Source organism: Melanerpes formicivorus, unplaced genomic scaffold, assembly GCF_026170545.1.
Source record: "Melanerpes formicivorus ecotype bairdi unplaced genomic scaffold, bMelFor1.0.p_v2 SCAF_3, whole genome shotgun sequence".
In the NCBI taxonomy this organism is placed as follows: Eukaryota; Metazoa; Chordata; class Aves; order Piciformes; family Picidae; genus Melanerpes; species Melanerpes formicivorus.
This window is the reverse complement of record NW_027142355.1, coordinates 42,384,328-42,399,331: the sequence shown is the minus strand read 5'-3', so window position 1 is coordinate 42,399,331 and position 15,004 is coordinate 42,384,328. Positions and strand designations below refer to the sequence as shown.

Genomic DNA, 15,004 nt, shown 5'->3' with positions numbered 1-15,004 from the left:
AGTTTTGGTGCATGTTGCATTTATCTTTCTCTAGACACACGTACAGCTCCTACTCTTTCAAGGATATAAGCATATGACACAATTTACTTGCCAGGACTAGTTATGCTGACATTCTCAAAGTACTCACAAAGATACAAGACATGCTGGAAGTCTGTAGCATCTGGACACTGCTGTATACTGCATTATATGGAAAACTGTGAAAGTCCTCAACATTTGTGAGATTAGATTCCTTCTGCATAGCAATGAGGTAAATTCTCCATAGTGATCCACAGAGTTTACTTCTAGTGAGCACTCCTGCTATCAGGATAGGCTAAAGGAATTTGGATTGTTCAGCCTGGAGAAGAGGATCTTCTAACTGCCTTCCAATACCTGAAGGGAACCTGCAGGAAGGCTGGAGAGGGACTTTTTACAAGAGTGTCCACCCACAGGACAAGGGGAAATGGATTTGAATTGAAGGAGAATAGGTTCAGATTGGATCTTAGGAAGAAACTCTTCACTACAAGGGTGGCAAGACTCTGGACTAGATTGTCCAGAGAGGCTGTGGATGCCTCCTCCCTGGAGATGTTCAAGGCCAGGTTGGATGGGGCTTTGAGTAATCTGGTCTGGTTGAGAGGCATCCCTGCCCATGGCAGGGAGGTTGGATTAGATGATCTCTAAGGCTCTTCCAGACAAAGTTGTTCTGTGATTCTGATGAAGGAGAAAACTATGTATTTGATAGAATCTAGAAAGTGAAGTGCAGCTTATTTGGTTTTCTACTCCTGAAATATAAACGAAAGGTAAAAATATGGAAGAAGGCAAAGCAATCACTGGGTATGTTATCACCAACATTCTTCTTAAACTCTTTCAGCATTTGGTACACCAGAAAAAGTATTTAGTCAGTCTGAAATATAACCTTCTTAGTCTTTGGAATCAGCATTTATATACTTAGAATGGTTTTGGTTTGAAAAGACCTTGAAGATCATCAAGTCCAACCATTCTCCAACTCTGCCAAGTCTGGTGCTAAACCATGTCCCTCAGCACAACCTCTCTGTCTCTCTGAAACACCGAGGCATGGAGATTCAGCCATCTCCCTGGGGAGCCGAGCCCAGTGTTTGAAGACCTTCTCAGTGAAGCATCTAAGAGTGCCTCTATTAAGAGACAAGCTTGCACCAAGTGTTTGTAAGGTTCTCATTATTTGTCTCTAGTTTTGCCTTGTGCTCAGTGCTACATGGATGCTGGCAAGAAAATTTACTTCCAGGACCTGACTAAAACTAACGATAAGCCTTAGTGGCAAAGCTCAGGGCCTGGACAAGTCTGGATTCAGACCTGTGATTCTGGATCTGCCCAGTACGAGAAAAAGCAGGAGATGTGGATCTGGTTAGATTTTTGCCCCAAGTTCAGTACTGAGTATTCTCCTGTGGAGTCTTTTTCCAAACTCTTTCCTTAGAAGGGCTCCTCTTTCTTTTCCTGCCGGCCTCTACAGTGAGTACATTTGTTTCTTACCCTGCTCTGCACAAGAGATACTCATTTGCACACCTACACCTTTCTCCCAAAGTCAAGCCAGGCAGAGGTATCGTTAGCAGGTGACATCAGGTGCACTTGGATGAAAATGATGGTCTAGCATCTGTTTCTGCTACATCACTTTGCATGGCACAAACTGAACTGAGTGTAAACAACATGAGCCTTTAACCATTTCCTTTTGGCTAGGTGTGTGGAGCAATGTAGGAATACAGAGACTGCAAGGTCTCCTCCAAGCAGAGCAATTCTAGGATTCTGTGATTTCACACCACTTTGGTAAGGACAGATTACCAACTGAGCCAAAATGTGGAATCTTGTAAGCCTGATACCCTTCTCCTATTCTCTTTGTTGCCCATAATTTGAAGAGCTCCTTCAGTAAATACAATTGTGATTAACCTCTCTCCTGTGTGCCATGTAATTGCCAATTGCTACTCTCTGCTTGTAAGCTGTGTGGGGCAGTTTACCCTCCACAGCGCGATGAACCCCAGCCACGAGGCTGCTTTGCAATGCCTGTGGGAGAACAGCTGCCTCTGTGCAGCAGTGGATGCAAGTGTCACAGCTGCAAGCTCCTCACCTACACTGAGGCTGCTGTGTGCCACCCCTGCCCAAATGCCTGGCCGTTATCTTTTATCGATTTTCTTCTCCTGGCAATGTTTCAATGAAATTGTGATGCTGAGGTTTTAGTCACACTCAGCTCATGCATTTTAGCTTCATTGGTTTATCTTCTTCTTCAGTTCTAAAATCTGCAGCTAAAAATGTAGTGGCTCAGTAAACAGTTCACATAGTAAAGAAGCAAACAGGTAAGCAAAACTCAGTTTCCAAACCTCCACAGTGTGTCAGTCCATACAAGGTGTATCCTTTATAGCAGAGACACTCAAAGCTTCCAGGGTAGTTGATGCAGGTGTGGTCACAGGTTCTTTCAAAGGAACACTCATCTATATCTGAATTCACAGGAAAAGCATGAAGAGATTAAAATGTGGTTCAACTGAATGGCTGGAATTTCCTAGTCAGTTGTAACATCTTGTCATCAATAAATCAGCAAATATCACCCTGGTTCAAGCTGAACAAAACACCAATCTCATTCTAGTGCCTTATAAAGAAAGGACTCGCAGGTAAGGACGCGAAGAAAAGTCAGGCAAGATCAAAAAGAAAACCCCTGGAACCTCTTGTCTGCGTTCACCACTAGATGGCGACCTTGAACTTCTCATCAGCTGTTCCCGCTGCAGGGCTGTGAGGGCATGAAGGTTTCAGGGGCTAAGCGGCACAACGGAAAGTTTTGGGTTGAATCAAGGAATTCCTTCTCTCACTGACCACTCCTCTGACACCTTGCTCAGCAGGACAGGGAGTCACTCTGCCTACGCAGAGCTGCACAGCGACAAGAGGCATAAGGAGAACTGCCTGAGAAGCCAGTACCAGGAATGGATGGGCAGCACCTCGGACACAGTAAATCTCAGTCCAAAATCTGCATTCTACCCAATTCAAGGAAATCTGGCCTCTTCTCCTTAAAAAAGTCAGGCATCTGTAACCGTCACAGACCACTAATGTGAAACCCTTATTTACATGGCCTCTTCCATCCAGCAGCCTGTGAAGAAAGCAATCCACGTTGTTCCAAAGACAGCCCAAAGGCTTTGCTGAGCAGGGTGATGTAAAGCTTTAAGTGACAGCAGTAAAGCCGTACATTAAAGACACTTTACATAGCAATGTGTGCAAAACAACAGCACTGCTGACTGAATTTTAGCCTTAGATAATTGGTGTTCCTAGAATTCTCCTCCATGTTTATTTTTCCTGTTAGGACAGAGAAATCAATACAAGAGCATTGTTTGAGTGGTAATTCCAGCAAAACTTGCATTCCCATAAATGAACAGCACAGTTTTTCTTTCACAGCTTCCACACCTTCGACAGCTGCTTATTAAGAACGTAGCCTGAGCAACACCACTGCTCTATACAGCTTGGACTTTCACACTGTACACACTTAGAAAAGTGCTTGGAAAAAATGTGGAAGTTCACAAATAAGTAAAGCTCTGCTACCCAATTCCTGTATTCAAGTAGCATTTATAGAGTTCTGAGGTTTAATGAAATATTCCAGGGCTCAGCCAGCTGTTAGAAATACAAATACTTAAGTCTGAGAAATGTGGAATTAAGATTTTGGGCATGTTTAGACAACCCCAAAAATCTGTGTGAATTTATGCACAGACTTAGACTGCTATAACCAGCTATGCTTTATATGGCCTCCAAGTTTGAATGCTTCAAAACATTCATCACAATGTGGAAAGCTGCTGATCAGGTGAATGTGTAACAGGGAATACACAAGATGAACAAATATCTGTGCCACCTGGCCTTATGAGTGCATCACAACCACTTGCTTAGAACAGAATAGAATTAACCAGGTTGGAAAAGACCTTTGAGATCATCAAAGTCCAACCCATCACTCAACACCATCTCATCAACTAAAGCCTACCAACAAGTGCCTCATCCAGTCTCCTCTTAAACACCTCCAGGGATGGTAACTCCACCACCTCCCTGGGCAGCACATTCCAATGGCCAGTCTCTCTTCCTGTGAAGAACTTCTTCCTAACATCCAACCTAAACCTCCCCTGGCACAGCTTGAGACTGTGTCCTCTTGTTCTGGTGCTGGCTGCCTGTGCTCAAGCAACAAAGAAAGGAAAGTTGGTATTTTATCTTTTTCTTACATTTATTTCATTCTAATGCAGTTTTCCAAGCAATGTAAAATATCATTGCTTGAGTTTGGAAGGCAGTTTCTTTCTAAGGTTTCCTTTATAGTCTCAGAAATACTCATCTTTGGACTGTGCAGAAAGGTCAAACCACTTTAGTGTTCTCTAGTGAAATACACAGAGTAAAATAATTGGGGAATGAAGGCTGCAGTTGAAGTTTAAAAGGATTTTCAATGCCTCAGAAGCCAGATCATTCGAGGTGGTTTCATTCAAGTGTAATCTTGTTTGCTACAGGGTACCTCTGGAAGCTGACCAAAGCAGCTCATTTTCTGGCCTCTGACTTCTCTTGGAGGGCTGCTTTGCAGCAGTAACTTCCTGTTTCTCAGCAGTGATCTTATGGCAGTCAGTGGCATTGCTTTCACACACACCTTGGTGGCTTTTACACAATGTGGCTTAGGCCCTGGCTGGTTTTTCTTCACGTTAAGAAGGATGCAAATCCCTCTTGGCCTGGCTGATAATCTGCCCAGTCAGCTGCTTGCCAAGCGGCAGGCACTCAGGACAGACAAATGTATTTCTGTCACACGCAGTGTCAGCCACTCGTAAACTGCCACTGCTGACACTGGCTGGCAGAGACACTGCAACGGAGGCTTGCACTACGATGCAAAAGCTATTAAAAGCTCTTTGGCCATCTAAATCCCTCATCCCATCTCCTGCTACTGTTCTTACAAATTCAGCCTTTGCTGAAGCTAGCTTCTTGCTTCGGCTGATTGAACACAGGAAGCCCCTGCACAGATTTTTGCTTGCACGACACCATGTCACTCAGTCTCCCAGGCTGTGGAGGGCAGGGCTAGGCCCCCAGTTTTCTGCAGTGTCCCATCAGCAGAATCACCAGTGCCCTGAGGAATTCAGCACTGGCCGTAGAAGAGGGGAAAATATGCACCACATTCTCTTCACTGAAAGAAACTGGTGGTGTGACACAGAATGCTGACCTTCTCTCATGCCTTTATATACCTCTGAAATCTCTGTTCTGGGTGCTGTTATTCTCTAACTCCCAGAATCTTTGAAGTTGGCCTCATGCCTTTGAGGTGCACCATGGTATTTCTTCCAACTTCCCCTGAAAGGATATGCTTATTCCCCACCACACTGGTGACACAGATGTATCTCATAGGAGACTGAGGGCAGGGGCTTACACCTGGTTCCACCTCCACAACCCTGGGTTTCAAATCCTGCTTACCACACAACTTGGAACAGATGTAGGTATCTAAATCTTCCCTCCTTTGTACAAACAGCACTGCACAATCCAGGAGCACTATCTACCGAAGAGAAGCCCAAAATCCCACCAGCAGAGTTACAGAGTTACAGCAGGTTACAGCTACAAAACTGGGCACAAGTAATTTCCCTTTCAGTCTGGGGGACAACTCCTCCACCAAGCACAAGTACACACTCAAACCCACACATTTTGGTATTGAGTTGCTCTGAACTTCCCCTCTCCCACATAACACAATAAATACTGAGAAATTACCCTTCTGTGTCTGAGGTGCTCTTAAAATGATTTAAAGTTATTTCAGTCAAGTTTTTCAACTGCTCTGACATGAGGGACTGCAAGTGGAAAACTTGAACTTGAGGCTGAAATTTCTCTTCTAATTGCCTTTGGCAAGGATTCACAGGGTCCAGGCCGTCTCAGAACAGTTCAGAATTGCTAGGGAACTTATTTGACATTAAACACTTTTTTTCCTATTCTTTCCTTTAGTCCCCCTGTACTCAGTCCTGGTTAAGGCCACACCTGGAGCACTGGGTTAACTTTTGGGGCCCTCACTAAAAGAAAGACACTGAAGGTCCTAGAGCAGGTCCAGAGAAGAACAACAACACTGGGGAAGGGTCTGGAAAACAGGGCTTGTGGTGAGCAGCTGAGGGAACTGGGCTTGTTTAGTCTGGAGAAGACAAGGCTGAGGGGAGACCTTGCTGCTCTCTATAAAAGGAGGTAGCAGTGGAGGGGGGGCATCTCTTCTCCCTAATAACAAGTCCTAGGATGAGAAGGAATGGCCTCAGGTTGCACCAGGGGAGATTTAGATTGGATATTAGAAGAAACTTCTTGACTGAAAGGGTTCTCAAACACTGGAGTAGGTTGCCCAAGGAACTGGTAGAGTCACTGTCCCTGGAGGTGTTTAAAAGAAGCAGAGATCTGGTGCTGAGGGACATGGTTTAACAGCAGACTTGGTAGAGTTAGATAATGAATGGACTTGATCATCTTAAAGGCATTTTCCAACTGAAACAATTCAGGATTATATGAAAAAGTCAGATCACATTCACCACTGGTATATGCAGTTGTGTGACTGCAACATATCACAGGAAGCCTTCACTGCTTAACTCCTGGAAGCTCCCAGGGTTACATTCATCTCTGGTAACACCTGATGCCTGCTTCAGCAGCACGGATACTGAAATTGGAACGATACAGAGAATGTTGGCATGGCCCCTGGGCAAGGGTGATGTACCAGTTTGTGAAGTGTTCCATATGCCAGGGATCAGGTTAGGAAAGCTAAGCCCCAGGGACATCAGGGTTAGCAAGGCAAGCTTTTATAAGGGTATCAGTAACAAAAGGAAGAACAGGGAAAATGTGGGCCCTCTCTGGCAGGAAAGCAGAGACCTGGTCACACAGGACATGGAGAAAGCTGAGAAACTCAATGACATTTTTGCCTCAGTATTCGATGTCAAGGGCTCTAACCACACCATCCAAGTTGGAGAAGTCAAGGACAGGGAGGGAGAGTGAAGGTCTGCCCACTGTAAGAGAACACCAAGGCTGAGACCATCTAAGGAGCCTGAAGGTGCACAAGTCCATGTGACCTCACAAGATCCATCTGTGGGTCCTGAGGGAACTAGCAGATGAACTTACAAAGCCATTTTCCATCCTATTTGAAGAGTCATGGTGGTCTGATGAAGTTCCCACTGACTGGGAGAAGGGAAACATCATTCCCATTTTCAAAAACAGATATAAAGAAGACCTGGGGAACTACAGGCCAGTCAGTCTCACCTCAGTGCCTGGCAAGATAATGGAGCAGGTCACCCTGAAGACTGCCAGAGGACATGGAAAATGAGAAGGTGGTTGGTGGCAATCAAAATAGCTTCACCAAATCCTGCCTGACAGATTTGGTGGCTTCTCATGACCACAGTATCAGTGGATAAGGGAAAAGCAAAGGACATCATCTTCCTGAACTTTTGTAAAGTATTCAAAACTGCCCTGCATGACAGTCTTGGCTCTAAATGAGAAGGACAGGGATTTGATGGATGCATCACTCAGGGGATGAGGAATTGGCTAGGTGGCTGCTCTTAAAGAGTTGTGATCAATGGCTTAACGTCCTAATGGAGACCTGTGACAAGCAGAGTACCTCAGGGACTGGTACTGGGACCAGTGCTGTTTAACATCTTTGTCAGTGACACGGAGAGTGGGACTGAGTGCACTCTCAGCAAGTTTACTGATGACACCCAGATGTGTGCTTGACATGCTGGAGGGAAGGGATTGCCATCCAGAGGGACCTTGACAGGCTGGAGAGGTGGGCACATGCCAACCTCATGAAGTTCAACAAGGCCAAGTGCAAGGGCCTGCACCTGGGCTGGGGCAATCCCAAACACAGGCTGGGTGACAAATGGATTGAGAGCAGCCCTGCAGCGGAGGGCTTGTGGGTGCTGATTGATGAGGTGCTTAACGTGAGCCAGCAATGTGTGCTTGCAGCCCAAAGAGCCAACCATATCCTGGCTGCATCAAAAGATGTGTGGCCAGCAGGTGAAGAAGGCTATTCTGCCACTCTGCTTTGCTCTTGTCATAACTCTCCTGGAGTACTGTGACCATCTCTGGAGCCCCCAGCACATGAAGGACATGGCTCTGTTGGAGTGGGTCCAGAGGAAGGCCACAAAGATGATCAGAGGGCTGGAGCTCCTCTCCTACAAGGACAGGCTGAGGGTGTTAATTTGGTCTGTTCAGCCTGGAGAAGGCTCTGGGGAGACCTTATGGCAGCCTTCCAGTACCTGAAGCAGACCTCCAGGAAAGCTGGAGAGGGACTTCTTAGCAGGGCTTGTAGCAATAGGATGAGGGGCAAGAGTTTTAAACTAGCCCAGGGTAGATTTCAGCTGGACATCAGGAAGGAGTTTACTGTGAGGAGGTGAGACACTGGAATGGGTTTTCCAGAGAAGTTGTGGACACCTTGTCCCCAGAAGTGTTTAAGACCAGGCTGGGTGAGACTTTTAGCAACCTCGTCTAGAGGGAAGTGTCTCTGCCCGTGGCAGGGAAGTTGGAAATGGATGATCCTTGGGGTCCCTTCCAACTTGAGGCCTTCTATTGTTCTGTGATGCTATGAGTAGTTTCCTGCCAGAGGCAGGTTTTCTTTAGGATCACTAATGGTATAAATTCTAAGAGTAAGATTTCACTTCACAGCAGATGACTCCATGGAAGTGCCAAGGTCAGGAGCTGGAACAGCTGACTTCCAGAGGTCCCTTCCAACCTCCACCACTGATTCACTGCACACTGACAGCCCAAGGCTTTTCCAAAGACACTCCCTTTATGATGTCCTGTGCTACTGAGGGTCTCCTTCCACTCACTGTTTCCATGACATCAAGACATCATCTGAGGCTGAATAAAGTCAAACATCTCTTCTAGCAATCCGCATTCTCATCTCCAAATAGAGTGTTTCAACAGGGGAAGCACTCCTGTATTTTTGCCTAGAAGAGCTTCAGCTCAGGGAGGTCATTCAATGGTGTAATAAAAAGGCAGGATTTCCCTGTGGTTTTGAGGGAAGCAATTGTTCCCAGTGGAGGCTCTGCCTGATAATATTTGCTTGGCTCTGTTCCTATGATTCCAAGCCAGCATTTGGATTTTATTGTTGATTTTTCAATCACACTTTGTTTTGTTCATGCTTTCCCACATTAAATAACCCCATAATGATCCATGTCTGTTAGTGGGTGTCAGATTGTTAGTACTGTAAAGTGTTCCATCAGTCTCTGGAAGGGAGCCACCACAGACCAAATTTCTTCCCATAGATGCATCTCAGAGATGATCTGAGGGAGCATCTTCCATGCTCATTCAAGTCCTTGCTCTTTCCACTGAAGCTGCCACTAGACTCCCAGTTACAGCAGCAGGAGCTGGGCTGGTGGTCTGTGTGGTGTGGCCAGTGACTCATTTGTGGATGTAGAGTGCAGCACACCAAGAAGTCATCGCACAGGAATGATTTTTGCTAAGTCTGAAACTCAGTTGGATTCCTACTAGCAAATCTAAACTGAGAGGCTCCCAGTCCTCAAAAGCAGTCTCCTGTGTTCTTGATTGTCATGTCTTTCATCTCTGGGATGGATTTTGGAGTAATTAAAAGAAACCCACGATCAGGACATTAAAGTGTAATGTAGGACACTTCCACACCACATCAGCGTTGCGAGAAAGCAGCTCAGTGCTGAGTCTGCACTGCTAAGGCTGGCAAATGCCATTGGATGTACAGATGTTTTGAAGACCACAAACTGATACAGAAACTCCTATGACTTCTCAACAAGCACAAATCACTCATGTGATGTGGATGAGGGAAAGGCTGTGGACGTTATCTACGGGCACTTGAGTAAATCATTGACACCATCTCCCACAGCATTCTCCTTGAGAAGCTTGAGGCCTGTGGCATAGACAGGTGGACTCTTTGCTAGGTTAAAAACTGGCTGGATGGCCAGGCCCAAATAGTTAAGGCAAACAGAGATAAATCCACTTGGTGGCCAGTCAAAAGCAGTGTCCCTCAAGGCTTGGTACTGGGGCCAGTTCTGTTTAGTGTCTTTATCAATGATTTGGATGGGGGGATTGAGGGCACCTGTAGCAAGTTTGCAGACAGCACTAAATTGAGCAGGAGTGTTGGTCTGCTTGAGGGCAGGAAGGCACTGCAGAGAGATCTGGGCAGGTTAGACCAAGGATCTGAGGTCAATGGAATAAGTGCACCAGGTGGCCAAGGCAGGCAACAGCACCCTGGCCTATATCCAAACCTGAGTGTCCAGCAGGAGTAGGGCAGTCATTGTGGCCCTGGTCCTGGCGAAGCCGCAGCGTGAGTGCTATGTTCAGTTCTGGGTGCCGCAGTGTGAGAAAGACATTGAAGTCCTGGAGCATGTCCAGAGAAGAGCAAAGAGGCTGGTGAGGGGTTTGGAGGGCATCTTGTATAAGGAGTGGCTGAGGGAGCTGGGCTTGTTTAGTCTGGAGAAGAGAAGGCTACAGGTAGATCTTATTGCTCTCTACAGCTACCCAAGAGGAGGTTGTAATGAGGCTGATGTTGATCTCTCCTCCCATTAACCAGTAAGAAGACAAGAAGGAATGGATTTAAGCTGTGCTGGGGGAGATTTAGATTGGAAAAACATCTTTACTGAGAGAGTGGTGAGGCACTGGAACAGGCCTCCCATGAGGTGGTGGAGTCACCATCCCTGGAGGTGTTCAAGAAGCGTGTAGAGGTGGTGCTTCAGGATATGGTTTGGTGGTCATGGTAGCTGGGCTGTGCTTGGACTCGATGATCTTAGAGGTCTTTTTCAACCTTAATGATTCTATGATTATAGACTTCTCTCTCTCTTTCTTCCTTCCTTAATATTATCTTAGTTGGTATTGATATTAACAAGTGAAGAAATGAGAGAAAATTAACGGTCATCATGACATACATTGAGCAACTAGGTTGAGTTAGCAAACTGGGGACCTCATTCCAGAGCACAGACCAGATACGATGCTTGAGTAAGAGCTGGGTCTTGCTGCTTGAAGTAATTTTTATGTGGTCTGAAAAGAGACATGGCAAGGGGAGATCACCCTTATTTGATGGTGCTACTTGAGCTGTGCTGTGGAGAACAAGAGAGGAGGGGCTCAAAGACAATAAAAGCTGTAACAGTGATTTGGGACAGAGTGCAGGCTATAATGATTCTGGACACTGTAAACACAGAAGCTGTCTTGCATTTAATTTGTGGGTGTTTAGTGAGGCAAGACATGACCTGTACACTAGATCACTGCATATATATGCCAAACAGACACATGTCATGTAAATATACTATTTCAAATGGAAAATAGAAAATAAATACTTTTCACTTAGACAATAGAATTACAAGGAAATGAAATATCTAGCGCTACTAGCAATTCTTTCATCAGAGGTCACACATGACACCCTGAGAGCTTCAGACAAAGATAGTCACAATATTACACTAATATTTTGAGGTGCTATCATGATTCCATTCAATCTCAGCTCTCCAAGTTAGCTTAACTATGCTGCCAGAATGAATGTAAAGATTTGTACATCTCCTAACTGCTGCCCAGGCTGCTGTGAAGAACATACACAGCAAGGAATCTGTGGTTTTCAGATTCATGTCTCAGCAGTGTTTGCCTCCCAGGCTGGAAGCGATGGCCTAGGTGCCCCAAGCCATTGTGGACAGCAAAGTCACTGATTAGCACAGTAGGGCTATCTTCTAATGTGGCCACATTCTCCTGATGCAAAAGCCTCCTAAAACTACCACAGTCTACAATACAATAGTTTCATTTTGTCCAGCTTATGGTTTATTTTTAACCCCCAAACCAAATGTGGACTCAGTGTGGAGGACTCCACCGAAGCGATCATGCACACAAGCCAAACTCACAGCTAGTCAGAATGCTTTGCATTCACATATCTCAGCTTCCCAGTCATCATCTCCCCTGAGCAATGGAGCTTTTCCCTTTCCTCATTCATTAAGCACACACACAGCAATTCTAAAGAACTGTGACATGATGTTTTAAAAATAAATACTAATCCTTTCTCATATGTATTTTGGCTGAGTGTTACTTTCTGTCTTTCTCACTCCCCTCTGATTTCTGCAGGGAATTGATACCACCCATGTAATGTTCACCTTACAGCCCAGCCAGCCTGGTTTCCAACAGTATTTGACAGGCATTAGGGAAACCACATATCTTAATCTGAGTGGCTGCTGTACCACAGGGAATCGTGTTTTGAGCTATGTTATCCAACAGATGCTGGTTTCAACTCAGAACTGGGAAGGGTATTATTTTGCTGCAGCAGGCATATGATGAGGTTTCCACCAGATCTCACGTTTTCTGATCCACAGTGACTTACCCCTGCTCACAGTAAAAATGCATCCTCCATCTGAGAATGTAATTCTCCAATGAACATCCAACACTGACCAGAATGAATGGCTCAGAGATGGCTTCTCTTTATGTTTCAAAGTCTATAAGACTAAAACCAACTAAAAGGAGGCACAAAGAGATGCAGCAATGTACAAACCACTGAGTGCTTCTGGAGCAGGCTAACACAAAGGATTGGAAAAAACAAGACAAAACAAAACAAAAACCAACCCCCAAACCTTTACAGGTAATGGGAACCCACACCCCTTGAGACTTCCCACTGCATTACTGTCTTGCAATCAAGTCAACTTGTTGTTGAGACCGAGCTGTTGATAACATACTAACAGCTGGCAGAAAAAGGAGATCTGGCATGAATTGCTTTACTTTGAATACGAATGTAAGTGCTTAGGGAGCACGGTCACATCTTGTGTTTCAGAAATTTCCGTGGGACACTGTGCCTTCTGGACTAACATTGACTTGGACCTGAGCATTTCTTTATTTCACACATCTGTTGCTCCCACTTCACTATGTGATTAGTGAAGACCGAATCTAATGCAGTAACCAGGGAATGGAAGTGTTCTGAAGGAAATTGATTGTGCTCACAAGGAAGTGTGCTTTTGATCAAAGGTGGTTTTTGTCTCAGCATGCAAAGTGATAGTAAACCAAATAAATGTATACAAATGCAAAAGAAACCTACAAAATATACTGGAGACAGTGGCAATAAATGACTAGAAAGCTGTGGCTTATTATGTAAGCATCCCACAGAGGGGACATTTCAGGGATTTAGCAGGACAAAATGAAATGGTTATTACTCAGCTTCAGGAACAGGCACACAGTAGCAGCCAGTGACAAATACTGTGGAATCTTTGATAGCTCCTCACTCTAATGCAGATAAGACCACTCTTCCATGCATTATTTATACATGCTGCCACGGTTCAGCTCAGGAATAGACATTTACTTGTAGCAAATGAGAGCTCATCTAGTTTCCCCAGATCACAAAAAGCATTTAATTGTATCCTTGATTCACTCACACCAAACAGGATTGCTGTCTCTCATCTCTAGCAACAGATTTACACAGCACTGCTACAAGCAGGTCCACATCTCAGCCCACATGGGAACCAAGGCAATCAGTGAGGACCTGTACTGGCACCAGGCTCATGCAGATGTTCCTCCAGTTACATTCCCACGCTGGAAGAATTTGGGACAAATTCTGCTTTTGCTCTGCAATCCACAGAAGGTACTTGCTGGCCAAGAGGGCAACACCTCCTAGCATGAGAGGGGCTTAACACAGACCTTAGTAATCAGGGCACATTCCATCTTCTGGGTTCAAACACACTGAAGTTTGGATGCTTGCTTGCAAGATATGTAGCAGCCTGAACAGCAGTAGGATCTCCATGGACACTAAGCCTGCCAGCTCTTCCAGGTTGGCTAAGCAAAAAGTGCTCTGCCAAACAGCCAAATGCCTGGAAGATGAAACTAAGACACGGTTTCCACCTGTTCAACCCAGCACAGTATGCCACACCTGGTGTGGGAATTCTACCCCTTCCGATCTGCAGCTGATTATTGGTGTTATTCTCTACCTAGCTCTGCCTCACAGCCTCAGTAGCCTTTCATGTCTGCAGGTGTTCATTCCACTGTGAAAAAAAATTGCCTTCATCCTCCTCCTAGCCTATCTCTACCCAATATCTCTATTCTTGAGGCTTTCAGAGTGCTGATCACTCTTAAAGGAGGCTGCCTCTGTATTTCATACAGTGCTAAATGCAGTATTAATGCTCTTCAGCTCTGGTGCAAGTGCAGTTTAGGGAGCTACAGTTATCTCTGTTGTTGATCACTGTGGTCAGATGATTTCAGACACTCTTATTTTGCTCTAAGGACTATCCTCTCTTTATATGTTCTTGCACTTTTGAAGCATGCCAGAAGTTGGATGGTGTCTTCCAAGTCCTAGTAGTGTGGATAGAAACAAGATGGTTATTTTGCTAGCATAATATTTCATGTCAGGAAGATGAGCATATTTACTTAGTCAAACAGGTATGACCCTTGCTAATTGCTAAATCTGGTAAAGGCTGAGCAGTTCCCCTTAGAAGAGTGTAATACATCTGTGATCCTTCCAGAAACTGGCAGGTACCTCTTGATGTATTTTTCATATTGTTGAGTCTGGGTTGTACACAAGAAAGCAGGATTGGAACTAAGTAGTGCCCTTGGACTGGCTGGCTCTGTTAATTCCCACCAGCAGAACAGCTAAGAAGACAGTGATCTCCTGGTGGCCCCTTCAGTAGTTAGAGGAACTGCAGCAGTCAGCTCCTTCTTTGATGCTATGTACCAAGGAGACAACTCTTAACCCAGCAAGTTCAACAACCGCAGCAACTGGTTTCCCACGGCAGTTAGAGCAAAAGGAACTGCTGTTGGGAAGAACAAAACAGTACATTTGGAAAAGTCTTTAAGGGCGAATGGCAGCTTCTTTTCTGTCTCTCTGCTATCAGACACATCAAAAGAGACTAGTTGCACTTCATGGAACCCACTGTGCTATCCCTGGGATTTAAAAACAGAAGGAAAGCAGGTTAAGAACCAAGACTTGGCAGTAAAATTGTAGGCCTAAACTGTTTGCTCCCTCCTGAGGGTAAATAAATCCTTTCTTTAGGAACTCTTCCAAGAGAGTTTTATGTGATCTCGTGTACCAACAAATCCATTTTCCCTTCCTGTTTCAGTTCCTTTCCAAAACACTGTATTCAATATTCTTCCACAC

General features: G+C 45.1%; 1 protein-coding gene and 1 non-coding gene across 5 annotated transcripts in view; one reads left to right on the top strand and one right to left on the bottom strand.

Annotated features, from left to right (window-relative positions):
• Positions 1-15,004, bottom strand: part of SCUBE1 (signal peptide, CUB domain and EGF like domain containing 1) — a 226,197-nt gene that overhangs the window by 22,392 nt on the left and 188,801 nt on the right. For all 4 annotated transcript variants that reach the window (XM_068170772.1, XM_068170778.1, XM_068170786.1 and 1 more), the window contains one exon: positions 2,322-2,438. In XM_068170772.1, coding sequence (XP_068026873.1) covers positions 2,322-2,438 — 117 coding nt within the window. The remainder of the gene's footprint in view (positions 1-2,321; positions 2,439-15,004) is intronic.
• LOC137461102 (U6 spliceosomal RNA) lies at positions 6,585-6,687 on the top strand. The gene has a single exon (XR_010993227.1). It is a non-coding gene; the product is annotated as a U6 spliceosomal RNA (small nuclear RNA).